General features: G+C 61.5%; 2 protein-coding genes across 7 annotated transcripts in view; one reads left to right on the top strand and one right to left on the bottom strand.

The window, feature by feature from the left end:
- The first annotated feature begins 13,666 nt into the window (after positions 1–13,666).
- On the top strand, positions 13,667–20,534 carry GRAP (GRB2 related adaptor protein). 6 transcript variants are annotated; one of them, XM_075436543.1, is made up of 6 exons: positions 13,667–13,744; positions 15,066–15,163; positions 16,595–16,717; positions 18,037–18,205; positions 19,691–19,692; positions 19,779–20,534. In XM_075436543.1, exons 1-6 carry the CDS (start codon positions 13,667–13,669, stop codon positions 19,954–19,956), a joined length of 648 nt encoding a protein of 215 aa, XP_075292658.1. In that variant the 3' UTR covers positions 19,957–20,534. The 6 variants fall into 6 exon arrangements, with proteins under 6 accessions (XP_075292658.1, XP_075292655.1, XP_075292659.1 ...); XM_075436540.1 differs by lacking the exon at positions 19,691–19,692 and adding an exon at positions 19,704–19,707 and having other exon boundaries at positions 18,037–18,236; positions 19,776–20,534; XM_075436544.1 differs by lacking the exon at positions 16,595–16,717.
- Positions 20,535–20,964: 430 nt separating this feature from the next.
- The window catches only part of SLC5A10 (solute carrier family 5 member 10), a 41,309-nt gene continuing 35,498 nt past the window's right edge, over positions 20,965–26,775 (bottom strand). The window contains exons 10-15 of the mRNA XM_075436689.1: positions 25,170–25,277; positions 24,536–24,686; positions 22,198–22,366; positions 21,532–21,747; positions 21,271–21,352; positions 20,965–21,138 (exon numbers count right to left, since the gene is read on the bottom strand). Of these exons, the coding sequence (XP_075292804.1) occupies positions 20,972–21,138; positions 21,271–21,352; positions 21,532–21,747; positions 22,198–22,366; positions 24,536–24,686; positions 25,170–25,277 (893 nt within the window). The 3' untranslated portion in view covers positions 20,965–20,971. The remainder of the gene's footprint in view (positions 21,139–21,270; positions 21,353–21,531; positions 21,748–22,197; positions 22,367–24,535; positions 24,687–25,169; positions 25,278–26,775) is intronic.

Raw genomic sequence — 26,775 nt, 5'->3', positions numbered from 1 at the left:
TCACCCCAGGCCCATCCTCAGAGCAATCAAGGCTTCATAACAACAGCCAAACTGCAGGGTGACTTGTGGTGTTGCACAAGGATCTCACGTGGCCAGGGATTATCCTCACTCTTCCCAGATGTCTCTTACCTTGAGGGAAACCGCCCTGTGGGGCTCACGATGAGGAAAGTATCAGGAGAGCAAAAGAAGCCATGCTCCTGGCTCTGCAGCATCATCTGGAAACTGAGTCTCCTCTCCTGTTGGGCTGGGACAGTGATTTGGGCTGGTCCTGTCTGGCTGGATAGGAAGGTAAAAGACTTTGTACACTGACAGAATAGGAAGGTGAAAAGTGATGTGTACCTACAACCAAGCAGCCAACCAGTGGCCACTGCTGTCAGAGGCCGTGGTACACCAGTACAAAGAGTTTCACATTTAAGCACAAAAATCCAGGGGCCCATGATAAAGCATCACCTTGCCTGCACCGCAGGAGGTAGGTGCAGCGATTCATCTGCCACTTACCTGGGCTGAATCAGGGGTACCAAGACCAAAATCAGCATTATCACATCACACACAGACTTGGGGCATCGTCTGGTCAACAGGAGCTGCCTTCAAGAGTGCTCGGCTCCCCGAGCACCCAACAGCAAGCTGTGCCTGGCAGCAGAGGCTTCCTGGAAAGCCACATCAGCTTACAACCCTGGGAACTAAGCTGTCTAGCTACAGCCATTTTTAGCTCAAATTTCATATTGCTGCTCTCAGTAACAGTGGCAAAGACCCCTGAAGCAGACCAAGTGCTGGAAGCTGCAGGCATTTTGAGCTCTGTCACTTTTAAACCGAGGGGTTGGTGTCACAGTGCTGTCGTGTCCCTGGGTAACAGCTGGATGCTGTTGTGGGTAAACCTGGCCAGCAGCAACTAGGATCACACTCCTCACCCCCTCAATGGGACAGGGAGGAGACTGGACAAAAAGTAAACTGGTCAGTTGAGATAAAAACAGTTTAATAAGACAAGGGGAATAAAGAATATGCAAAACAAGCTATACACCATACAATTTTTCTCACCGCCCAACAACCAATTGCACAGCCAGTCCCTGAGCAGCGATCACTGAGCTCACAGATTTCACAGAACTTGTGGAAAATGGATTCAAACTCATAGGAAAAGGGTTCCTGCCCCTCAGGCCAACCCCCATTTATAAACTCAGCATAGCACCTATGGTATGGAATATTTCCATATGCCAGCTGGAGTTAGCTGCCTGGCTGTGCGCCCTCCTGGCTCTTGTGCCCCTGCTCATTAGCTCAGTGTGGGAAACTGAAACGAGTCCTTGATTTCTTAGCAAGAACTAAAAACATTGGTGCATTATCAACTTTCTTCTCATACTAAATCTAAAACACAGCAGCTACTGGGAAGAAAATTAACTCTATCCTAGCCAAAACCAGGACAGGTGCCCATCGCTGATTATCCCAGCTGAAAAGCGGGTAGTTTTTCCCCTTGCAGATGAAAACTGAGGGCTGTTTATTTGGTTTGTGTTTGCACAGCACCCAGACGGTCGCTTAATTACTTGGCCCAATTTCCAGGTTTCTGATGCCCACTTCTGCAAGTGACTTCCTCAATTCCCAGGCTCACAAATCCAGTTGCAACTTTCATATCTGCATTCTCAGTCACGACTCCAACCTTGTCTCTGCTGCCCCATCACAAAGAGCGTCTCATCCTCAACAGGGCTTCCGAGGTGTTTTCATAGTGCAAAAAAATCCTCAACAGCACAGAGCTGTAAATCCACAGTCCCTGTGTAATCACCAGGCAGATTAAAAAATTCACCAGCTGGGCTGGAAGAGATTCATGACAAGCCATCGGGACTCCACAAAGCAAACAAACTGCACAGCACTGCAGGCAAGAATTTCTCAGGAACATGTTCAGTTCTAACACTATTGGACCAAGCTACTCCGTGGATCAGTCCTGCTGGACAACTGGTCTGCAAGATCCTCAAAACCAGCAGGCTTCCTTGGTTAAAGAAAAATGCCCATCTTCAACAACAGCAGGTTTCAGTAGCCATTTGAGCATCGTGGCTAGTCAAGCAGGTTATAATTGGCTGTAATTAGTACTCCCACGAGCTTCCACATTCTTATGGACTGAATGAGATGGAGAAATAAAGGATTGCTCCCTGACCTTGCAAACATCAGAGGAAGTCAAAGGAACCCATTCCCTTCTGATCTTTAGAAATCAAACATCTCTGATCAGAGAAGGTAAAAGGCAAACACCAGCGCTGCTGGGAACTGGCTGTGCACAGCCCGGTGTCTTCTGGGGCACAAACCACAACGACGTCAACCTCAATCAAAAATAACTGCAACGCAAGTTGCTAGAGGCAGTAGGTTTCCTCTGTCCCTCAAGAAGCCTCTTTTTATGCTTGCATGTCACTCGGTGCAGGTTGGGGGGGCAGGGGGTGCAAATCGTGGTGCAGCCACAAGAGATTTTAGCAATACTGAAAGCAGCCTTTGGCGAGACAAACTGAGCAACGCAATCAGTAAGGGTGAAAGCCAAATAAGCCTAAACTGCCGGACACATTGGAAATCCCACATCTGTCACCAGTGAGATCGAAAAACAGTTTGTGACACCTGCACAGCTAGGCTTGGCAGCGCTCTACACTCAGCAGGAGCTTAACCACTTGGAAAGGAAGGGCTGTGCTGATGATTTCCTCCACTGAAACCACCAATCTGACCCGCAAAAGAAAACTGACAGATGCTCCCATGCAAACACCCTGCGCGTCTTGCTCTCCATTAGTCTGCTTGCAATCCTTCGTCACAGGCATGATGTGGGGAGTGGGTCTGCATCAGCTTTTCCAGCTTGCATTTGGTTATTATGAGAAAGATACATGAGACTCCAGTGTTTTCCCCTCTGGGCAGGGCAAGACCTCCTGTTTTACTCCAAGATCAAAACCTGGGGGGAGTCAGGAGGCTGGAGGTGCTGCCATTCCTGGGTGCCTCTTTCAAGATTTATCTTACAGACGTAGCTCTGGTTCAGAGGGTGTCCAAGCCTATGCAGCTGTGTCCTAGGAGAACATAGCAAGGAAATCTGTCTGCTCACCCATTTCCAATATTTGTCCTCCAGCATTCACTATCAACCACTACTGCTGTTAGGATTCTGGACTGGACAGATTTGGTTTTATGCAGGATGGGACGCTCTTATCTTCCCACATGCTGGCTCCCAGCTCTGCTCTTCAAACCTGCATGTAGATCACCTTTGAAAGCAGAGGCCAAGTGCAGCACTCGCCGATTCTCAGCTCTCCTGAACGGACTGTCACAGGTTTCTCCCAAAAGCTCCAGCCCTGGATGCCTTTCCCCAGACTCTCCATTAACTGCCACGTTTTACACCCTTGAGGCTAAAGCCTCTACTAAGCCTTGTAGGCAGGTAGCGTGCTTTTTAAGCCTTCAACACCCAGGAGTACTCAGAGCCCATCCTACACAGGTAGATTTAAACATAAGCTAAAATAATTTACTGAACCAGCAATGTCTCTGCCCTGGACAGCCAAGGACAGTGCAGCTGCAGACCACTGGAGGCTGCATTGCCTATCCCAGCCGAGGAAGCAGCAAGTAGATACCAGCTTGGGCTGCAAAGCACAAGTTAATCCCCTGGTTTCCAGAGGGAGAAAACACAGCTGCCCAGGCTGTGGCCCTTTCCCAAGCCGTTTTTGAGGGTCTCCCAGAAGTTACTCCAGTGCTTTGTGCCCTGTGTGCTCGGTCCTGGCTGTTCCTGCTGCTCCACAGGTTCTCCAAGCTCCTCCAGCCACCTCACACTGCCTCCTCTTCCTCCACATCACTGCCAGCAAAGAGCAGCAGCCAGCCCTGCTCTCCCGCACGCTGCCCTCCACTCTGCCTCACCTGCTTGGAGCTTGCCCAAGATCAGACTCTGGCCCTAATCACTCCTCTGAGCCCTTGCACCAAATCCAGCACCCAGGCGGTGCCTCCAACCCCCTGCTCTCAGGCGAGTCTGGAGAGGCTGAAATCCCAGTCCCTGCAGCCGGGAGGACCAACAGGGCCATTCAGCCTGATGCACTCAGGACCCCCCTCCCAAACGCTTCTCCAGTGCGGCAGGAGGCCATCATCTAACATTAATATGATGAGACAACTTGCAGACTTAACACACTGTTACATCCTGCTGCCACCTAATCGTTAGCTCCGCGAGCTGGTGAGGTGCTCAGACGTGCAACGCTGTAGTGACCAAGCCTGTCAGCCAGCCACAGCTCCCCAGCAAAGCCCAAAAGCCAGCAAAACCCAAACCCAGTTCCTCTTTCAGCCTGAGAGAGGGAAGGAAGGCAGCAAATCTGCATTTCAGATGCTTGCTGAAAGGAACACTTTCTATAAACACAGATATGTAACAGAGTATTTTGCTAAATACTTTGCTAGATATTGCGAGTGCATCTGTATGCAGCTATGTGCCATACATACTCCTACACAGGAAAGGTTTTTATTACCTGTGCTGATGTTAGTGCCTTGCACCACAGCCCACAGCCCTGCTGGAGCCGCACTGCAGGGTGAGCCCAGCCATGCTGTTCCTTTGCCATTAGCTCCACGAGGAGGTGGCCCAGGTCCCCAGTTTCCTGGGGATCTCAAACCCCTTCATTGAAACAAATGCCTTCATTTCCAGCGCTGCAGGAACGTTTCTACGGAAAGCAGTGCCTCAACTTTCCATTTAAAGCAAAGAATTGCCTTGTAGGAGTGCTGCAGGTAGCATTTGCTAGGAGAGGCAGAAGGCAAGAGCGTGCATCTTGGAGCTAACCCCCGAGCAGCGTTTCTTTAAAACAGTCAGGCCAGATCCTGGTCTCATTTACACAGGCAGGTATCTGGACAGGCTTCTGTGAAATTACCCTGGATTTCCATAACCAGTGTGTCAGAAATTGCAGCCTAACACAGCCCTCGGGAAGAATCCATCGGTTTCACTGTGGCCTCTCAAAACTCTTCATTCACTCTTTCCTCATACCTTGCACAGGCAAAAGCACCGCTCGGGAAAGCGGCAGGAGAGAGTGCTGTGCCACCAAAGCAGAAGGAGAGAGTGCTGTGCCACCAAAGCAGCAGCAGCAGCTTTATTTAGCTTGGTTTTCTAAAGAAGGGAAGTAGATGCAGTAGCACTGTGTGGGTAGGGACAGGCAAGGCCACGCATGTGGATTCCCCCTCATAACCTTTGCGGCTGCTTGCTCATTTCAGACCAAGCTGATAACCAGCTGGGCAGAGTTGTCACAGCTACTTCATTTCTAAACATTTCCTGAAGATTGGCAGCTGAGAAGGTCATAGTGATGAGGAACAGCTCAACCCTGTATCAGACTTCAGAGAATCCACACAGACCTACCACCTAAAGGCCCAGCTCTATAGGAAAAAAGGCCTCATCAGACACTGTGGCAGCAGGAATAAATCAGCATGAAAGCAGAGCTGGGGGCTCTGGGAACCTGGGGAAGGAGTGCGTCTCCTCCTTCCCTGCAGGAAAGGGTGGTGTGGAGCAGCCGGGCAATCCAAGCTGCACCTGCATCCGTCGCCGGCCGGACACAGAGGGCTTCAGTGCTCCATCTTCCCTCCACTTCCTCCCTCTTGTCTTCCTCATCTCTCTCCTGAATAGGCAGTTTCAGGAGGAGCACAGTGCCCGGATTCTCTCGGGTTTTAGAGAGCATCCGGCGCTCCGTGAATTATCCCGGCGGGCCCTGCTCCAGCAGCCCGCCTGCCCGGCTCGTCGCGCGGCAACACGCAGATCCTCAACCCAGCCAGGGATGCGGCAGCACGCACATCCTCAGCACGAGGAAGTAGATGATGGTTGCCCCACACCATCTGCCATGGCACTGACCAAAAACCTGCCACACCGGGCTCCTCTTCTGCACGCTCGCTCCCCTCGGCACCGTGAGCTCAGCCAAAGAAAGCCAAACGCACCACAGCCAAGTCCCAAGTCACCTCTGCACCAGTGGTCCCCCACGTCCCTGCCTGGGAATTGTCCCCTCAGCATGTCCCCACCACAGAGCAGCCCCATGGGGACAAGGCACCTCCCCAAACCAGCCCCTCGCGCTCCTCCAGCCGAAGGAGCAGGGTGGGTACGGTGCCGAAGAAGGAACCGCGGATGTTCTTGCCACGCTTCCAGAGGAAGGCGTGACGTGAGCTCTGGCTTAATTGGTTATTAATAACTTCTTTGTTAACAAGCCAGCCCTAAGGAGGAACCAAAATTTGGCTACTGCTCTGGTGGAGCGCTCAGCCACCCCTCTGCAAGAAATCATTCACAATTTCTCCCTCGATCATTTCTGTTCTCGGAAATTGCAGACCTCCCCAGTGAGTCACGGTGGTGACAGCATGGTCCCCACACCTACGCGCGCGTCGCAAGGCTTTTTGGTTGGTTTTTTCTTTTTAAATCTTAGAAAAATAACAGATGCCGTTGTGGAGGGGGAGCTTCTCAGAATCTGTTCAGCCTCCAGGCTGTGTCTGGATGTGACTGAACTCACAGCTCCCCTGGAACAAGCCCTTAGGGAGCCACAAATCGCCCCTGCCCATGGGTGGTTACTTCTGCCGCCCCGTGCTGCCTGCTCAGGGCAAGGAGCCTTCCTCCATGGCAAACACTGGCAGCAAACAGCTGTCCACACCCAAAGCCCACACCTCCCTGCCCAATTGCTTTGGAGCTTTCAGTTAAAGGGATCCTTCCAATTTCTCTCCTACGCAAACCAAAGCAGTGATGTGACCCTCTCCACTTTTGTGCTGTGCTCACAACATGGTGGGTTTCTAGCCCCAACTGTCTGGGGCTGGCTCCTGAGGAGCCACAAGAGACAACAGAGAAACCCCCACTCCCATACATGCTGCAGCACCAGTCTGCCCAATTAACTTTGGAATGGGGACCTTGCCTTCCCCATAACCCACATATGCAGCCCAACAACAAGAAGGAAGATTGGAGGCCAGATACCACAACAGTTTCGTACCCCAGCAGCCTCATCAGACATTTCCAGAGCAGCACTCAGCAGAAAACATTGCTCACACAGCTTAAAGCAGAACCTGGGTTGACTTGGACAAGAGCACCCAGCAGGTCTCAGTTACCCCCAGGTATGTCAGTGACCATGACAAGGTCCCAGGGCAGAGCCCAAGGACTGGCACACCACAGCCACAGAGCACACAACAAGATCTGCTTCCAGCCAGGCGCCAAGTGCATGATCCAGGTAGAGCTGCATAGCTCAGTCCTCTCCAGGCCCCACAGAGGGAAACCACAGCCAGCTGGAGGAAGGACACCTCAGAGAGAGAAAAAGGGACAGCCCACCTTCTGGCTCTTGGGGTGTCCCAGGCTGTCAAGAGGAACCATCCCAGGGAACAGCAGGATCTCAGGAGCATCCCCAAAACACAACTACAGCAGAAAGAAACTCCCCCTCACCAAGCCAAGCCTAGCTACTGGCCTCTATCTCCTTTTGTAGGTCCCAGGAAGATGATTAACCTTCAGCTGTTGCTGACCCTGATGATTAACTCATTAACAATGAGCATCTCTGTACATGATCCTCACCTGAGTCTCCACCACAGCCGTGTCCCTGAACAAAAAGAGACGCAGTGTCTGTCCCCAGAGCCAGGCACTGGCACTGCTCGCATCCATCAGCCCAAAACTGAGTCCTGGGAGCCCCACGGGAAGCGTTCTGTGTCAGTGCCCCTAAGGCTGCTGCTTGTTGTGTCTGGACTCTCCCTCCTCCACCAAAGCAGCATATGACCCGTTCCCAGGAGGCTGGTCCCAGCCACCATCCAAGGCTGCACGCTGCTTGAGGAGGCTGTTTGGGGTGACCTGCCTCCTCAGTGACCCTTTTCTGCTGTGTTGGGGTTGAATTTCACACCCAAGACTTCAAGATTTCCAGTCCTTTTCCAGATCCATCAGCAGGGACAGGCCCAAATGACACAAATGAGATGCCACCACCAGCCCCCCATCCTTGGACTTCCCCCACGGGAGCTGGGGAACATCGTCCCACTTCCCATCCCACCTACACCACGGGCAAGCAGGACCTGCTCTGTTTCACTAGCCCAGAAACCCTAATACCAGCCCCAAGCCCCTTTGTAGACCCCAAGGAGATGCAGCTCCATGGCTGGAGGCCACTGGTGCCTCAAGGGGCCTCTCACGGCCGTGTTGGACCAAGCATGGCCAGCTGGCTCTGGGTCTGCTGGCTGCCCCTCCTGTAAATGCTTTCCTATGGGTCCTGCAGGATGATGAGAGGTTCGGAGGGGTCTGATCCTCCCAGCACTGGCCATGCTCTCTACTCAGTTACACCAGGGTGTAAATTGTGACGCAAGTTCCTCGGTGCAGGCTGGGCTTTACAGAGAAGAAGGGTTACACACAAGGAGGAGTCTGACGCTCAGGAGTTACCGGACGTGGTCTCTGCTCCAGGGTGAAAGTGCTGACTCTGAACCCTTTACGGGCACTGACGCGGCATTTTCTAGCCCGGGATGTTGCTTCCTCTCCGTGTGGGGCCTCAGCGGGGCACCCACTTCCTTGAGAGACGGAGGAACCCCATCGCATCCCATGCCCTGGTCGTGGGTCGGTGCCAGCCCCCAGGCACGCAGACCGCTGTGGGTGACGTGACGCCTCCGCACGGTTCACGCGTGTGGCTTTATCCGCACGCAGCATCCCAGGCGTGAGCTTAAACCCGGGCTGTATCCCCGCAGCCACCTCAGGCCAGCCCCGCTGCCGGGGTACATCACCCCGTCACCTCGCTCTCCGCACCCCAGCACTGCTGGCGTCCCAAGGGAGTAGCCACTTCCCAACAAGCAGCCCAGGGCCGGCGTTCCCGCTCTGGCCCCACTCGCTGTGCCGGTGTGGGGCATTTATTCTGGTCTCCAGGGGCTTGCTGGGGGACAGCTGGTGGCTGGTGCAATGGATCACCAGTTCTCCTCTCTTCCTCACCTGATGTTCCCTTCCCCTTCCTCCCCATCACCTCATCTTTCTGGCTCCGTCCCCAGCCAAACGCAGACCTGGCAGCGCCGAGTCGGCAGCACCGGGGCTGCCTTCCCGATGAGGCAAGGGGAGTTGCCCCACGCCTGACGCGCAGGCTGAGCGTGAGGACTGTGTGGCAGCCCCCACCTCCAGCCCGCGGTACGCTTGGCACGGCCGCTCGGCTCGGTGGGCAGCTCTCTGGTGCCGGGGACGGGCAGAACCGGAGGCAAACGGGCTGCGGGGTTTCTTCTCGGGAAAACTGCCCGTAGTGTGGCACCGGTCCCGGTCCCCTGCAGCTCGCTCAGGGCGGTGTCGTGCCCTGGGTTTCCTTCCGCGGCGATGCAAGGGGAAGCATGGTGGGTGTTGGGCTGTGCTGCGTTGCCTCCGGGCACAGCTCACCGCCGGGAGCAAAGCCCCCCGTACACGCCGGGGTCTGCGGTGTGAGCCAGCTCACGTCGTCCAGCCCCGCCGCCATCCAGGCCCGGCTCACAGCCCCGCCACGGGAGGCAAAGCCAGGCTGGAGACACCCGCTCCTCTCCCGTCTTCCCCCAAAATGGCACCGTGGGCGACGGCACAGCAAGGAACCGCAGAGGGCACCGGCTGGAGAGGAGCCAGTGAGCCCGGCATCATCTCGTTAACACAGCTCCCTAGGCCTGCAGCGGAAGGGGAAGAGGCTCTCCTCCCTCCTCTTCCTCCCTCGCTGCGTGGGGATTTTACAGCCAGGTAAACACAGGATGTTGATGAGACGGGCTTGGCAGATTGGGCAACCTGGGAGGCAGCAGGAGCTCCCCGCAGCTCCCACCGCACAGCCCAGGGGCGGCCGTACAGAGCGGCAAGGGCAACGCCAGAGCTGCCTGCACCCTCCTCTGCCTGTCCCCAGGGTCATGAAACTCTGCTGGGTGGAGAGAGAGGCAGCGTGGGCTGGTGATCAAAGCCGGGGCAGGGTGGGCTCCCTGCGTGGGCTCCCTCCCACCCGCTGCCGTGTGCCCTCGGGTGAGCCACGGCACCTCCGCGGCCCTTGGGATCTCCTCGCAAGCCGGGCTGATGCTCACCCGAGCAGCTTGCTCCGGGCTGGAGGCTTTGACACCTATCCAATGGCAACCATGTGACCCTTTCTGCATCCCTCTGAGCCCTGGGGACACGCAGTGTGCAGGGATGGGGGTACAGACCCCCCAGGATCCCCCCTGCCCGGCATCGGCTCAGCACCCGCCGCTCACGGCTGGCACCGCAGGGACAGGCTCTTCCCTGCTCCAGTACAGTGTGTGCTGTACAAAATATGGCTGTTTGACAAGGCACAAGAGGGAAGATGGGGAAGGAAAAAAAAAAGGCTTGTTTTGATGTTTCTTGGATGTCTCAGTCCGGCGGTTAGTCAGCCGCTGGCTCCCAGACTGAGCCTTGCAGGGCTCTGCAGCGCAGCCTCACGGCTGGCAGCCGGGCACCGCGGGGGTCCCTGGCTCCTTCTGGGGGCTCTGGTGAGCGTGTGATGGGGCAAATCTGGGGCTGCTTCTGAGCAGGCCGGAGGGTTTTCCCAGGGGATACAGCAGCTGGAGGCCAGGAGGTGACGGGCATCTCCAGTTTTGCAGTATCAGGATGCTCGTGGCCCCTTCGAGGGGTTCCCTGGAGGCAGCGTGACACTGCTTGGGTACCAACGGCTTCTCTCCTGGACTCGGGGCACCCCATCCCTCTCCGTGGCACCCAGTCGGGATGGGGCACCCAGAAACCAGCTGAACTCAGGAGCATTTGGCTCCCAACCCCAAAATGGGGCTGCAGACTGCTCCGGCGTCCAGTCCAGCTTGCTCCTGGGGTGGGGGTGCTGCTGTCACCCCCGCAGTGACTACGTGTGCTGAGTCAGCAGTGAGGGACAGCGAGCCATGAGCGGGCCATGAGCGAGCCACGAGCGAGCAGGAGGGAGCCTGAACAGGGACGGGGCAAGGGAAGGGGGGACGAGGAGCGGGATTTTGTGCGGGAGGTGGCCGGACAGAGATGCCAAAGGGGCCTCCAGCTTCGTTAGAGCAGGAGTGGAGGGGCATGTGGCACTGTCCCCAGTGTCCAGTGTCCCCAGTGTCCCCCTGGATACTGCTGCCATCTGCTGGCAGGACCCAATCCTGCACAGGTCCTGAGTCCAGCCACTGCGCCAAGGCCTGGGGGACCCCCCTGTGACCCCACCATCCTGCGCCCCACTCCCGTGGCACCACGCATGGCTCCGGGCTGGATCCCCCAAGGTGTCCTCCCAGCCTCCCTGCTGCAAGCCCGAGGCAGCCAGGCCCCAAAACCACTCACGGTGTCCCCCCGAGGTACGGCGGGTTGTCACCCGGTGCTGACCTGCTCCCTGGGGTGCAGACTGCTCCCACACCGACCCCCTCCCCATGCTCAGACACCTCCGCACTCGGCTCGCCCACTACCACCGCCTTATTGCGTGCCCTTCACAAGCGGGGCCCCTGCACGTGGGCTTGGCATCGTCCAGTTTGTGCTGGTGGACGCGGGGACAGGATCAGGCCCTCGGTCAGTAGCAGGGTTAGAGCAGCAGCTCCGCTGGGGCTGGTTTCTCCAGGGAGCGTCCGGCTCCGCTTCTCGCCGAGGCTGCCGAGCGGCAGAGGAAGCTCACCCGAGATAGCCGGCTTCCCGCGGCAGTCCGGTCTCTTGGGTCTCGCCAGGCTGCGGAAATTCGCTGAGTCCCATCGTCCTCGTGACAGGCGTGCACATACCGAGCCTCTTCCCAAGGCCCCCCTGCCCTCCCCGGCATTCCCAGCATCTCCACTTCCCCTTGGACCAGCAGGGCCATGCTGGGGATAACGGCTGGGTTACAGAATCACAGAATCACAGAATGGTTGGGGTTGGAAGGGACCTCTGTGGGTCATCTAGTCCAACCCTCCTGCCGACGCAGGGTCACCTACAGTAGGCTGTAGAGGACCTTGTCCAGGCAGGTCTTGAATATCTCCAGAGAAGGAGACTCCACAACCTCCCTGGGCAGCCTGGGCCAGGGCTCCGTCACCCTCAGAGGGAAGAAGTTCTTCCTCATGTTCAGACAGAACTTCCTGCGCTTCAGTTTGTGCCCATTGCCCCTTGTCCTGTCACTGGGCACCACTGGAAAGAGTCTGGCCCCGTCCTCCTGACATGCACCCTGCAGATATTTAGAGGCATTTCTAAGGTCCCCTCTCAGCCTTCTCTTCTCCAGGCTGAACAAGCCCAGTTCCCTCAACCTCTCCTCGTAGGAGAGATGCTCCAGTCCCCTCATCATCCTCGTAGCCCTCCGCTGGACTCTCTCCAGTAGCTCCTCATCTTTCTTGAACTGGGGAGCCCAGCACTGGACACAGCACTGCAGATGAGGCCTCACCAGGGCAGAGTAGAGAGGAAGGAGAACCTCCCTCGTCCTGCTGCCCACACTCCTCCTAATGCACCCCAGGATCCCATTGGCCTTCTTGGCAGCCAGGGCACGCTGCTGGCTCATGGTTAAGCTGTCATCCACCAGGACACCCAGGTCCCTCTCTGCAGAGCTGCTCTCCAGCAGGTCCACCCCAAGCCTGTACCCCTGTTCTGGGGGCTTTTCTGGGTCCAGGGACACCCAGGGCCACCCTGCACATCCCACTCCACTTCCCATGGGCACCAAGACCCGGAAAAAGGCCTCGCTGGGGTGCTACATGGCATTTGCTTTTCCAGTGCGTTTGGGAAGCGAGGTTAAGGGTTGGAGGAGGGGAGTCACCAAGCCAGTGTCCCCGCAGAGGCCTTGCAAGCCCCGCAGCTCATCCCTCCCCGGGCAGAAGGCAGCAGCGTCCTGCTCCTCCCTGGAAAACGCCCAAATCCACGGGCAGGAACTGAGCTGCAGCTGCCCCCGGTTTAATTCCTCGCAGCAAAGCAAAGCCACCATCCGGCAGATTTTCCGGGCGCTTCATGCCCCGGCCCACGCACGCGACGGGAAGGCTGCACGGCACTGGGGACCTTCCCGTTGGGAACGATGCCCTGCGTGCGAGCGCTGTGGACTCGGTGCCTGACACCCACGAGAGCTGCAGGAAGCTGTTGTAATCGAAAATGAATTTTTCCCTAGCCCTGCAAAAGAAAGCTGGAAAAAATCGACCCCTGAAGGGCCACAACCCAAAAAAAGTGTTACAACTATGCTGAAACCTCGCTGTTCGGAGCTCGGACCCGACACGTGGTTTCCAGTCTGATTTCCAAAGAAACCAGCTGTGTGCACCCACCCTGCCTCCCTGCGCCTCTGACCATCCCACCCTCCACAATTGTTTTTCTTTCTTTCCCGAAACAACCGTTCCCACCGAGCCACCTTCCAGAGGCTGTGCCGGCAGCTCAGCCCTTGCGAGACACCAGAGACCCCCCCCATCAGCACTCCCGACCCACCGGCCGTGCTCTCCAGGCACGCTTCACCCACGTCCTCAACCCGTGTGTCCAGCCCATCACTATCTTGTCACCTTCCAGTCGCCGCTGCCCACCACCCACCACTGAGGCGATGCCGAATCGTGCCGCCAGCCGACGTGCCCGGGTCCTTTTCCACATGGAGCCCCTGGCATCTGGGCAGGCCGGCACGGCTTCCCCCCACCCCAGCACATCTGGGCAGCTGTGCCCGCCGGCAGCGTCCCGCGTGGTGCTCACCGTTTCGCCCCGCTAGCGCGCTGACATCAGCGCGGCTTCCTGCCCGCCGGCATCGCCGTGCCACGCACTCACCCCGTACCCCACAGCCCCACGCCGCGGGGCGCTGAGCCCCAGGCAGCCCCGCACCCCCGGCACGGCGAGCCCCTGGGACCCCAGCGCCCGGTGACAGCCAGCAGCATGGAGTCGGTGGCTCTGTACAGCTTCCAGGCGACGGAGAAGGACGAGCTGCCCTTTCAGAAAGGGGACATCCTGAAGGTACGGGGAGCTGGGGGGTCACCAGCCATGGGGGGTCACCAGCCACGACGGGGGTTGGATGCTGCTGCTTTGGGGGACGGAGTGGGCACTTGGCATGGGGTGACACCAGCGCTCTCATTGCACCTGGCTTTGTTGCCTCTTTGGGGCTTTCTGTGGGGTATAAGGAGCCATCCTGGAGGATTTTGGGGTGCGGAGCAGCATCCCCAGCAGCGGTGGGTACCGCTCGTCTGTGCCACCAGTCGCATCTCCAGAGAGGACCCAGCTGGGACACGGCACGTGCCCAGATCCCCACAGCATCGCGACGGGCTCTCGGATGCCACCCTGGCATCCCAAAAAACCTTCAGGGGGGCTCAAAACATCCCCAGGGGACTGAAACCCTGTGATGGGAGCGAGGGCACCTGCACCCTGCCGCGCTGCCTGGCCACTCGCCCTTCTCTGCGGGGCTGATGCCGTGATGCCGGCAGCTCCTCCCGGACCCCCAGCACCCCACAGCCCCCCATGGCTGCAGCCAGCCCTGGGGAGGACGCAGGCATGGCCCGGCCGTAGCCCAGGGCCCCAAACCCTCCGTGGCCGTCCCTGCCTCCCCGGCGTGTTTTCCCCGTGCCGTGCCTCGGGGTTTCGGATCCTGTTTGCACAGCTGTGCCGGCCCCCGGGCCCCTGCGTGGGAGGCTGGAAAATGGTGTCGCGCGGAAGCGGGTGTCAACAACCCTGCTCGCACCGGGGTGCTTCCTCCCACGGAGCACCAGCTGCCACCGTCCTGGGGGGAAACGGGGCCCCGGCTGCCACCCCAGCTCCCCAGCCGGGGGGTTGGGGCAACAGCGGGCACCCCCCAGGTGCCGGCACCCGTGGTGAGCTGGACCGACCGCGAGCCCAGGAGGGCTGGGGGGAGCAGCCAGCTCTGTACGGGTGCCCCCAATCACCCCCACCGCTATCAAAGCCCCCTTTACATAGAATCCCAGACTGGTTTGGGTGGGAATGGACCAGTAAAGGCCATCCTGTCCAACCCCCCTGCAGCGAGCAGGGACACCTTCAACCAGACCAGGTTGCTCAGAGCCCCATCCAGCCTGGACTTGAATGTTTCCAGGGATGGGGCATCGACCATCTCTCTGGGCAACCTGTGCCAGGGTTTCACCACCCTCATTGCGAGAAGATTCTTCCTTATACTTAGTCTAAATCTCCCTTCTTTCAGTTTGAAGCTATCACCCCTTGTCCTGTCACTCCATGCCCTTGTCACAAGCCCCTCTCCAGCTCTCTCGCAGGCCCCTTCAGGTCAGTGGGACAGCGGCCAGGCTGACACCTCCCCTCTCCTCTCCCACCTTAGATCCTCAACATGGAAGATGACCAGAACTGGTACAAGGCTGAGCTGTACGGCTGCGAGGGCTTCGTCCCCAAAAACTACATCAAGGTCAAGCCGCACCCGTAAGTACCACCCCAGCGCGTGGGGTAGGGGGGCCCGAAGCCCGCTCTGGTAGCACCCACCAGCACCAGGACATCTTTTCCCACCACCCAGGCAGCGATCCCAACGCTGCATCCCGACGCCCAAAGGTCTGACATGAGCCAGGGTAGTGCCATACGTGGGGAAACTGAGTCACGGAGCAATGGGGGCTGCCTGACCCCCCAGAGGGGGTCACTCTGCCATTGCCACCACAGCCGGAGGGGACAGGAGGCAGCAGCAAGCCCGCATACCCCTGACACGCAGAAATTCAACCCTCACGCTGTGCTGCCCGCTAAATAAATGATAATTGGGGAACAACAAAGCGTTATGGGATTATGACTGCATTAGAGACAATCCTATTAAAGCCCAGCATAATCCATCCCTGGTTTAACCTGTGTTTTATGTATCATTATCCCCTGGTAAATCACATTTAAATGCCGTAGCGGAACCCGCTTGGGGCTGCGGCTGGGCAGCAGGAACGCATGGGCTCGGGGCAGCCCGGGGCAGATCCCGCTGCCTCTCCGGCTTCGCTTAACGCACCGGGACGGGCGAGACGCAGCCTCTTCTGTGCAGCACCGGGAGAGCTGGCACTGGGAGATGCTCCACGCTAAAGGCTGATCGTTCACGGGGTGATTTTAACACGTAGCAGAGGGTCTCCACGGCCCGGGGCTCCCAAACACACGGACGCAGCCTTGGCAAGGGTGGGAGATGGGGACTCTGCTCCTCCACCTTGTTTCAGCAGCTGCCGGCGATGCCAAGGGTTTCATCCTGGCACGGAGGGTTTTCTGCTTGGCAAACCACCCCCGTAGTACCCGGCAGGGCTGTTGCCATGGGAAGCCATGGGACATGGTGGGGGGGAGTGGGGAGACAGGCAGCAAAGCGGGGGGCGAGGCGCGTGGCGTGGCGAGCCGGCTGGCACGATGCAGTCGTGGCTGTCGGCGATGCTGCACGAACCCTGCACGGGCGAGGCAGCGCACGGGGACACGTCTGCACCCGCAGCACCCTGCGGTCCCCCCCTCCGCAAAAGCGCTGGGATAAATCAGGGTGAGGGGGGTGAAAGGGAGGGAGAAAGCACTGCGGGGGGGGTCCTAGCCCTGTGGGGAGCCCAATGGGGACCCCGGTCCCACCAGCACCAGGGGTCTCGGTGCCTCCACACCGTAGGGTGGGGATGCAGCTGTGGGGGGGTCCCAGCCCCGTGGGGAGCCCAATGGGGACCCCGCTCCCACCAGCACCAGGGGTCTCGGTGCCTCCACACCGTAGGGTGGGGATGCAGCTGTGGGGGGGTCTCAGCTCCGTGGGGAGCCCAGTGGGGACCCTGCTCCCACCAGCACCATGCAGGGTGGGGATGCGGCAGTGGGGGGGGGTCCCTGGGTGTCGAGGGGTGCCAACGCGGCTGAGCCCAGTGCCCGGTGCAGGTGGTACGCGGGCAGGATCTCCCGGCAGCTGGCAGAGGAGCGGCTCCTCAAGGTCAAGCACCTGGGAGCCTTCCTGATCCGCGACAGCGAGAGTGCCCCGGGCGAGTTCTCCATCTCCGTCAAGTAAGTGGCCGTGGGGACGCGGACAGACACGCGGTGGGATGGACAGGGGTCCCCCGCAGCCCCCGCTTTGGGGACTGAGGGCATCAGGCCACCCTCGTGCGTGCTCCCCACCGCGGTGCTGGGGAAGGGACGAGCACCCTACCCTGCCTGGGACACCTTGAAGAGGCCAGGGGCTGCGGAGCTGCAGCCCCACTGCATCCAGGCTCAGCTTCACACAGAGCCTTCCTCTCCTTCCTCCTCTCTGCAGCACTCCGCCTCCGTTCCCACCGCTTCCTGCACCCTGCCTGCACCCTGCCTGCATCGCCGCCTCGCCCAGGGTCCCTCGCTGGGCTGCCCCTCAATACAGCCACGGGGGTAACGCCGGGGCTGGGGCCAAGCCGCAAGCGCAGCGCGTGGGGACGTGGCCTGGAGGAACATCCCGATGCCACGAGGACGATGATTTTGGCGTCGACGGCCAGGGCTGCGTGAAGGCAGCGTGCCAGTGGGCAGAGCCTGCCCCGGGGCTCTCGCCCCATCGCTGCCCCTTCCCTGCCCCGGGCCGGGGTAGCGGGAGCCGGCCCCAGGCCAGCCAGGCACTTTCTCACGCTGCTAATCTCTAATTAAGCATTTAAGGAGGTTCTTGCCCATAATGAAAGAGAGCCGTGTTCTGCCGTGCGTCACCAGCGTGGCCGGGTCCCTGCCCCTGCCCGGGGACCTGGCAGCAGCGGGTCCCTGCCCCAGCCCCGCGGCGTGGGCACCCCAACCTGTCCCCCCCGGGGACAAACCGAGGGGGTGCCAGGGTTCGGGGCTGGCGAGGGAGATCCCACCCTGCCCCATCTTCCTGCGGCTTGGGGGTCCCCGGGGCCACAGGGGATTTGGGAGCCCAAGCCCAGCCTTGGCAGTCCCCTCCCGGTACGTGCTGAGCTGAGACCTGCAGCTCTCACCACACTTTCCTCAGATGTGGCCTCTGTTTGTCCCCTGGACAAAGCCACCTGCCCTACACGTGGCCGGCGCTCTGCCAGCCCCGAGCCCACGGGCATCCCACTGTGCCGGGGCCGGGTGCTGAGCTTCAGCTGCGTGTGGGATGAGCTGTGGCAGGTCTCAGCCGCGGGTCCGTGTTGCTGGTGTGCTGGGGACCCTCCCCTGCTGCCTCACCAGCAGAGCCACAAGTGACCCCGGTGCCACCATCAGCCCTGGCTGTGGCAGGATGGGTGCAGTGGGACCCTCAGGGGTCTGACCAGCCCCACCAGCAGCCCATGGGCTTTGCCCGCGATGCTGGCAGGGGTTCTGGGTGCTGCCAGCATCCTGGGGCCGGGATAACATCCGTCCTCCTTCTGCAGCTACGGGCAGCACGTGCAACACTTCAAGGTGCTCAGGGAGAGGAACGGCAAATATTTCCTCTGGGAGGAAAAGTTCAACTCCCTCAACGAGCTGGTGGATTTCTACAGGACGACCACCATCGCCAAAAAGCAGCAGATCTTCCTCCGGGACGAGGACCAGGCCCAGGAGGTACCATCAGGGGACGGGGCCATGGGGACGTGTAGGGCTGGGGCGTGGGGTGACAGCATGGCCAGCAGCGACGTCGGGCTGGGAGCCCCTGTCTGGTCCCCTTTGGGATCCTCCATCGCTCACCTGGCACCAGGGCTGCTGTGGTCCACGGGGAAACCGAGGCACGGGATGGACCCGTGGGTCAGCAGCACCGCCATGGTCTCCTTCATCCAGACTGGATGGAGGCATCCCGGGCTGCGGCTCCCAGGGGACAGGGAGTTCCTCCTGCCTGGACTTTTCCTGCTCCTCCCTGCTGGCCGCGGGACGCTGGCGATGGCCAAGAAACAGCCGAGAGGGACAAAAAGGATTAAAGCAGATGGCTGGGTGCAGCGCAGAGACAGGGTCCAGACCCGCCGTGGGCACAGGGTCCCCCGTCACCCTCGAGCAAAGCACCCCGGGGATCCGGTCCCCAACCCCCATCGAAGCCCAGCTCCCCCGGCTGTGGTGTCCCCACAGAGGGGGACAGGGACACCCCGGCATCCCTGCGGTGCCCAGCGGGCACTTGGCCCCGTGCTCGGGCTCGGCTCGAGGCGGTGTCGAGCAGGAGAGGCTGGAACAGCCCAAGACAGGCAGCGTTGGGTGGAGAAAACCAGCAGGGCAGCACGGCAGGGCAGGACTGGGCACGGGGGGACCCACACCACTGTCCCTCGGGCCAGGGGTGATGCCCGGAGTGGGTGGCGGAGCCCGACCAGCTCGGGACGGGGCACAGCCAGCTTCGGGCGAGCTCCAGCAGCGCCGAGCCCTGGGGCGGTGAAACTGGGCTGGGCTGGGGACGGCTCCGGCACCCAGAGGGGCCCAGGAAGAAGAGGGGTGCCAGCGGCCTCCGAGGGGTGGGGTCCACTGGGCGCCCATCTCAGCTCTCCCAGGCAGCAAGAACAGGGAACCCTGTGCCCCGGGGTGCTGCCTTGCACCCCAAGCTCTGCTCTGCACCTCAGGGCTCTCCCCTGCACCCCAGTCTCTGCTCTGCACCCCAGGGCTGTCCCCCGCACCCCAGGGCTGTCCCCTGCACCCCAGGCTCTCCCTTGCACCCCAAGCTCTGGTCTGTACCCCAGGGCTGTCCCCTGCACCCCAGGCTCTCCCTTGCACCCCAAGCTCTCCCCTGCACCCCAGGGCTGTCCCCTGCACCCCAAGGCTCTCCCTTGCACCCCAGGCTCGGCTCTGTACCCCAGGGCTGTCCCCTGCACCCCAAGGCTCTCCCTTGCACCCCAGGCTCAGCTCTGCACCCCAGGGCTGTCCCCCGCACCCCAGGGCTGTCCCCGGCACCCCAGGCTCTCCCCTGCACCCAGGGCTGTCCCCAGCACTCCGGCTCTTCCCATGGCAGGATTTCTTTAGCTCCCATCTCTCGTCCTCGAAGCAGCCACCCCGGGAACCCCGGCACCCTCTGTGCTCTGGTCTCCCGCGGCTGGTCCTCTCCGTGCAGTGGCACAGCATCCCCGGGGGCTCCAGCAGTGCCACCCAGTGCAGTGGGGGCTGGCAAACGGGGGCACATCTCCCCCTGCCAACCCCTGCCCTCCGCCTTCCTCCAGGTGAGGAGACCCAAATTTGTGCAAGCCCAGTTCGACTTCTCAGCCCACGACGGCTCCCAGCTGCCCTTCCTGCGCGGGGACATCATCGAGGTCCTGGACTGCCCCGATCCCAACTGGTGGCAGGGGAAGATCTATGGGCGCGTCGGCCTCTTCCCCCGCAACTACGTCCACCCCATCCGCAAGTGAGCAGCCGCGGGCGAGCGGGGAGGACCACGGCCCCGCTGCCCCCGCTCGCCGGAGCTGCTTCGTGCCCGCACGTGGACCACACATCCCTTCGTCCCCACGGACCATGTATGGTGGCGTCCCTTCGTCCCCACGGACGGTGCCCATCCCCACGCCGGGCTGCCGATGCACGAGGTCCCGATGCCGCGTGGCAGGAAGAGGCCATGCTGGCAGCGATCCCCATCCAGGGACTGCCCGGCTCTGGCACCGCAAAGCATCAGCTCTCCCCGCTCCCCCGACCCAGGAGACCTCCACCGCCCCCAGCCCAGGCATCGCCTCTCGCCGCGGGCTGGCAGCCGCGCTCCCCGGGGAGGTGGCACCGAGCATCAAACTGGGGCCATGAAAACTTTTCCCAGAGCTGCAACCCAGGGGGGTGGCAGCAACGGAGGGGACGAGCCCGTGTGCCCCAAACCTCCGCTCCTCTCCAGACCCCATCAGCGAAGCCCTGGCTCCGAGGGGGGCCGCAGGCAGCCAGGATGCAGCCGGGTGACGCTGCAGAGGGGTGCCAGGGCGTGGGGAAGGCTGATCCAGGGGCATTCAGTCCTGTGGGTGCTGTTCATAGCTGCAAATTATGGCTTATTTTTGGTGTTATTTTTTATTTAGAGCTAGTAAAAAGCGTTTGGGTGACGCCCTCGAGTGTGGCTGCTCCCTTTTCACTGCCGCTGCAGTGAACCTGTGGCCACGTTTGCACGGCTACTGCTTCGCCGTGGTTTCACTTCCCCTGCAGCCCCCGTTCGCCCACCCCGATACCTCACCCCAGACCCCTCCCGGGGACCCGCTGCCCCCCACAAACCCCCCCCGGCACCTCGCAGCCCCCCGGGATGCGCTCAGGCTCCACGGTGCTGAGAACGCCCAGCTCACTGCACCGGTGGATTTCAACACCCCGTGTCCCAGATGTGACAAATAAAAACTATCCCCCAAATCCCCATTTCTCTCCCCTCCCAGCACCTTTTCCCACCCCCCGGGGGCCGGCAGGCCGCTAGGCAAAATAGGCATAGCAGAAAATATTGACGCACATCAGGACGACGGCATTGACGTCGCAGACGCGGGCCCAGAAGGGGGGCTCCGTGGCGTCCCCAAGGGCTGTGGCCAGGGGTCCCTCGGCCTTCGCTGGCTGCTGGCTGCCCGGGGCGACTGAGCGGGAACCTGGCACAGATGGATGGCGAGCGTGGGGGACTGGGGGCTGTGGGGAAACTGAGGCACGGGGCATCAATGCCACCCTGCTGCCCGTTATGGGGGGGCACCTCCCCTGCCAGACATGCCCGAGGACACACTCACCATTGGGGGGTCCCTGGGATGTGCCGTCCACGGAGGGCTGGGGGTGGTCCCGAGAGAGGGTCCACCAGGTGAGATCCTTTAGCTGGAAACCGGGTGAGATTTGGTGAGAAAGCACCCCTGGGTGAGACCCCCCACCCAGGGACCCCCCCCAAACCGAGCTCGGGGTGCAGCTGGGTGACACCGACGTCTCCGGCCGAGGAGGTCCGGTGAGCAGATGCAGCCGTGGGTGTTGGGGTGGGGGGTCCCTGGTGCCCTGCTCACCCTGGCCGGGGGCGGCGGGGGGGTCAGCAGGCTGCCCCCCACCACGACGGCGCCCGCGGCGGCGCAGAGCAGTGCGGCGAAGTGCAGGTAGTGGATGTCGGCCAGCAGCCAGGGCCGCCGGTCGGGGACCCCGCAGCGAGGCGTGGGGTGTGCCAGCTCCAGCCCCATCCTGGCCAGCCCCAGCGCCAGCCCCGCCATCAGGCCCCAGAAAGCTCCCTGCAAAGCAAAGGTCCACGTCCAGAGGGGGACGGTCACCCCACGGAGGGGACAAACCCCCCCGGGAGCCGCTCTCTCTGGGCAGCCCTGGGAGCGGATCGAGCAGCCCCTGTGTGTTGGGACAGCATCCTGCTCCCTGGCTGGCCAAGCCCTGGCCCAACCCGCCACCCCTTCGGCAGGGGATGTCCCCTGCCAGCCCCGTTGGCTGTGCCACACTTGGTGGCCATGTATGATGACACCTGCCTCCTCTTCCTCCTCCTCACATCAGCCACCCACCAGCTCCCTGGCGAAACACCAACCAGGCTCGGTCCCTCTCCCCAGCCCCTCCAGCATCGCCTCCCCCTTTCCTCCTCCTGAGCCCCATCGGGTCCCTGGGAGCAGGGTGGGCAGGGAGGTGTTCGCAGCACCCCATGTCCCCGAGCTGTCCCCAGGGCCACCCCAACCATGTACCTGCTCGTTAGCTCGAGGCCAGAAGACGGCCAGGATGAAGACGGCGGTGACAGGAGGAGCCAGGTAGCTGGTGACAGCCTGGATGTAGACATAGAGCTGGCCACCGCTGGAGCTCTGCAGGATGGGGATCCAGACCACGCTGAGGGCCACCAGCACCACCGTGACCACCCTGCGAGCGGCAGCGATGCGGTGCGGGGTGATGCTCCCGTCCCACCTGCACCTCCTCGCACCCGTGGCATCGCCGTGGCAGCGGGGGGTCCCCGGGGTCAGGGGTTGGGTCCCGGTGCCGGTGCGGAAGAGCTGGCCAGGGGATGCAGGCAGGTCAGTGAGAGGACACTCGCCACCGGGTGACATCCCCAGGGCCATGGAGGATGCTCTTTACGCCAGTGCCGGCTCCATCCCGGGCGGGCAAGCGCTGTCCAGGCCCCTGCCCAGCCCCGGGGGCCGCTAGGTTGGACCCCCCCCATGGGGAAATGTCGGGCAAAGGGCACTTCTGTTATGAAAAGTCCCCAGTTGCGGAGGCTGGGTGCTCTGACCAGATCTGGGTGATGTTCTCAGCACTCCCGTGTCTGGCCAAAGCACCCAGCTGAGAGCCAGGGACGTGGGCTGAGCTGCCCCGTGCTCAGCTCCCCCCGGCCGGGCTGCAGCGCTGGGGTGCGTCTGTCCCCCAGCGTGGCTCCGTCCTCATCCTCGCCCAAAGCCCAGCTGCACTCTGCAGCATCACCCTCCTCCACAGCAAGGTGCTTTGGCCAGACCCCATTTCTCTGGGTCCAATCTAAGCAGGCAGGCTGGGCAGGACACGTCCTGAAAGCTGCCACGTTTATAGCTCAGCCCAGCTGGTTTACAGCTTTGCAGAATCGTCTACATCTCCATCTGGTCATCTCCAAAAAGCAGAAGTAGGGAAAAATAGAAAAAAAAAGCGATGAAAGCATCTCGAGACAGAGTCCCCCCGGCCTGCCCGGCCCGCTGGAAAGAGGAAGCAGCCTGAGCACAAAACACACGCCACGACCCAAGGGGCAGGAGAAAAACCCCACATTTGGTGCGTCTTTAAGCTACATCTGAATGCTGAAAGGTGACGGGAAAAATGGAGGAGCGTCTGAGCACGGTGCTGAGGTGGGAGGTGCCCGGCCGCAGCCCCCTCGCAGGTCGGGATCCAGGCAGCGATGGATTGCAGGGGATCCTCGGGGGGGATTCGGGGAGGATGGGGTGTTCTCCCTGCTGCGTGCCTCAAACGCCAGCAGGGATACCCAGGCAGGCGGCACGGCCGCGGCCGGAGCAACAACCCCCAGTCCAGGAACTGGGAGCTCTCTCCGGTCCCACGAAGAAATCCCTTCCCTCCGCGTGCGGAGCTGGACGAACATGCCGGGGGTGGCGGGGACCCCTCGACGGCTGCTCAGAAGCAACCCCGAGCCGCACGTCCCCGTGCTGACAGCTGGGAAAACCTCAAACCAGCAGCCTAAACAGAATTTTTTTTTGCTCTCCAAAGCGTTCACTGCCTGCCGTGTTCCCGCGGGCCGTACGGCAGCGGCTCGCAGCTCCCCGCTCCCACAAACCGCCCGGTGCGGAACGAATCGCCCGGGATCGACGGCGGCAGCGACTCCCGGGCAGGCAAAGCCCTTCGCAAACGCTCATCAGCCGTCCTCAGGAAAGCTCCCCGGTGCTCCTGCACCCCTTGTCACAGTGTCAGGGAGAGGTGAGGCCAGAGCCGAGACAAGCACCCTGGTTCCCACAGGGCAGCCGTGCGGGACCGCGGTTCCCCGGGATCCATGCCCGTCCCCTTCCCACCCTCCGGAGACGGAGGATGCCAAGAAATGGCTGCTCCCGGAGCCGTTGGACCAGCCAACCCTCCCCGCAGCCCCACCAAAGCCCTGACCCAGTTTCCCTCCTTGTTATTGTCTGCCCTGCGCCGAGGACACTCCCCGCGCACCCCGGCACCGCGCCGGGGCATTCCCCAGCGCTGACTGTGCCGCCCCGAGCTTCGCCGCCGAGCAAAGGTCCCCCCGCGCGCTTCGCCGGTGACCTCGGCGAGGAGCAGCCATCGGCTTCCCCGGGGGAACGGGCTGGAGGCGGCGAGGGAGAGGCTTCACACCGGGCACGGCCCTGCACCTCCAAACGCCCCGAACGCCCCGTCTGCCTTTCCAGAGCTTTCATGCACAAAATCATCCAAGGGCTTCTTTTCCTTTGATAAGCCGGGCTGAGCTCAGGCACTTCACAGGCTCCCGGGCACCCAAGGCAGATCACAGAGCACCCAACCAGCCCCACCAGTCACCCCGAAACCCACGGTCTCCCTAGAACTCCCAGTTCTCTACCTGCGTCCCTAAAACCCCCAGTTCCCTACCTGCCCACCAAGAGCAGCTCTCGCTCGCCAGCCGCCGGCCTCAGCTTCCTCCAGATGTCCATGGTGAAGAGGGTGCTGCTGCTGTTGAATATGGAGGTCAGGGAGGACATGAGGGCGGCCATCATCACGGCGATCATCAGACCCCGCAGCCCTGGGGAAGAGAGGGACCGTCAGGGAGCGGCTGAGCTGGAGACGATGGGTGGGATGGGGTGGGGTGGGATGGGATGGGATGGGATGGGATGGGATGGGATGGGATGGGATGGGATGGGATGGGATGGGATGGGATGGGATGGGAGGGGGTGGGATGAGGTGGGATGGGACCGAGCAACCCAGACTCTTTGCCCAAGGGTAACTCTTCGCCCTCCCCAGACACACACCAGGATGTCCCCTGGGGCAGGGATGGGTTTGGGGACAACCAGCTGCACCACAGGATACTGGGACCCTGCGCTGCCCCAGAGTCACCCGCATCCCCTCACCCGGGAGGGGCTGCAAGGGCCATCCCGCACGTGAGCCCACCCAGACTGCCCATGATGTGTCCCCCCCCCCCAACACCAAGCAGCCATGGGCTGCACAGGCAGCCCTGGGGTGCGGCAAAGTCTGATGGAGCCAGAGACCCCCCACCCCCCCCACCTACCGCTGGGCATCAGCTCGACCACCAGCTTGGGGTAGGCGATGTTGGAGCAGCCCACGGCGGCCCCGCATATGCGGGCGCACTCCTCGGGGTCCACGCAGGCCACGGTGTCTGGGGGACAGAGGCAGGTGACGTGCCGGGACCCCCCAAGGGGTGGGGGCCAGCCCAGTGCTCCCTCCCTCCCCCAGCACCCCCTTCCACTGGGGCGGCCACGATGCCCAGACCTCGGCAGGGGACTGGGGCGAGCAGCAGGGAGCCCACCCCTCTGCCTCCCCCAGCCTCGCCCCCCCCCCACACCCCAACACAGGCAGGACCCAGCCCGGCAGCATCACCCTCACCTCCCGCCGCCCCGCACCCAGCCCAGCTCCGGTGGGATCTATCCATGCCAACCCCTCCCCGCATTAAAGCCAGCGACAGCCGCCCTGGGAGGACCTCCGGAGCCGGGATGGGCCCCGCTGGGACTCGGGGTGACGGCTGGAGGTGGCAGACCCCCAGGCAGGCACAGTCCATCCCCACGCACGGGGCCAGGCGGGTTCACGCGCCGTTGTGGCAATTACCTGGGCATGGGCAGCACCCAGCAGCTCCCCGGGACGCGCGCGGCAGCTCGCCAGGACCGCCAACGCCCAGCGACTTCTGCGTCTTAACGAGCGCTGAACCCTTTTTTTTTATTGTTATATATTGAAATGGGTGGAAGATAATGGCGGGCGTAAACACGGACGGGCCGCCTGGCTCTCCGGGCTGCGTCCTCCCGCCGAGGAGCAGCGGGGAGCAGCACGGGTGATCCCAGCACGAGCAGCAGCATCGTCCCAGTCCTCCTCCACGATGACCCCTGCCAAAGCGGGGTGCAGCCCCCGGTCCCCCAGCACTAGAACGTGGGGAAGGCAAACACCAGCAGGCAACATCTTGGGGCTTTCAGTGGAGTGGGGTGCAACGGGGGTGTGATGGGACCGCAGGAGATGCTCAGCACAACCCAAGGACCCTAAAAAAGCCCAGGCTGGGCCGCCTTTCCCCAAGGTTACAGCCAGCGTTGGCGCTCCGGTGACTCTGTCCTCCAGCAGCTGTGAGTAAAGCTGCTGTCATCGCTCTGTGCCTCAGTTTCCCCCTCTCTAAAACACCACGTTGTGCACGGCTCCATGCAAATGGCTGGCAGCCGGCGGGTGGAAGATGCTCCGGAGGGCAAAGCGGCGTCTGGGTGTCAGAGCCCAGGTGAAACACCCGCCCCAGGGCTCAGCTGTGCCACCGAACCCCTCCGCGGGACCCAGGAGCGTGCTGGAAGCAGGACCCAAGCCCGGCGGCGCGGCCGGAGCCCCCTGAGTCGGGATCAGAGCCCAACATCGTCCCCCCGCTGCCTCGCTTTGTCATTAATCCCTCTGCTACAGATGGGAAATTAATTAGGAGCTTGTAATTAATGCTCCCATCTGCAGCCGGGAGGAGCTGGCTCGGGTGCCAGGCGCTGCCTGTCCAGGTGGGTCAGCCCAGGGCGGCCACGGCGACTGGTCCGGGTTGCACAAAATTCGGGTGCTGAATTCACCGCATGGGGCGAAGACGCCCGGGTCCCCCCAGGGTGACGGGGGGACCCGGGCGTCTTCGCCCCACGCGGGGGTCAGCC

The sequence above is a fragment of the Opisthocomus hoazin genome, chromosome 15, assembly GCF_030867145.1.
Source record: "Opisthocomus hoazin isolate bOpiHoa1 chromosome 15, bOpiHoa1.hap1, whole genome shotgun sequence".
Lineage (NCBI taxonomy): Eukaryota > Metazoa > Chordata > Aves > Opisthocomiformes > Opisthocomidae > Opisthocomus > Opisthocomus hoazin.
Note: the sequence above shows the minus strand (reverse complement) of the source record. Positions and strands in the feature narration are given on the sequence as shown.

Bases quoted from the DNA above. Each gene is read 5' to 3' on its own strand.
- GRAP (XM_075436540.1), top strand. From the start codon at position 13,667: ATGGAGTCGGTGGCTCTGTACAGCTTCCAGGCGACGGAGAAGGACGAG. The intron at 13,745-15,065 runs GTACGGGGAGCT...CTCCCACCTTAG, and splicing joins AGAAAGGGGACATCCTGAAG to ATCCTCAACATGGAAGATGA. The intron at 16,718-18,036 runs GTAAGTGGCCGT...CTCCTTCTGCAG, and splicing joins GAGTTCTCCATCTCCGTCAA to CTACGGGCAGCACGTGCAAC.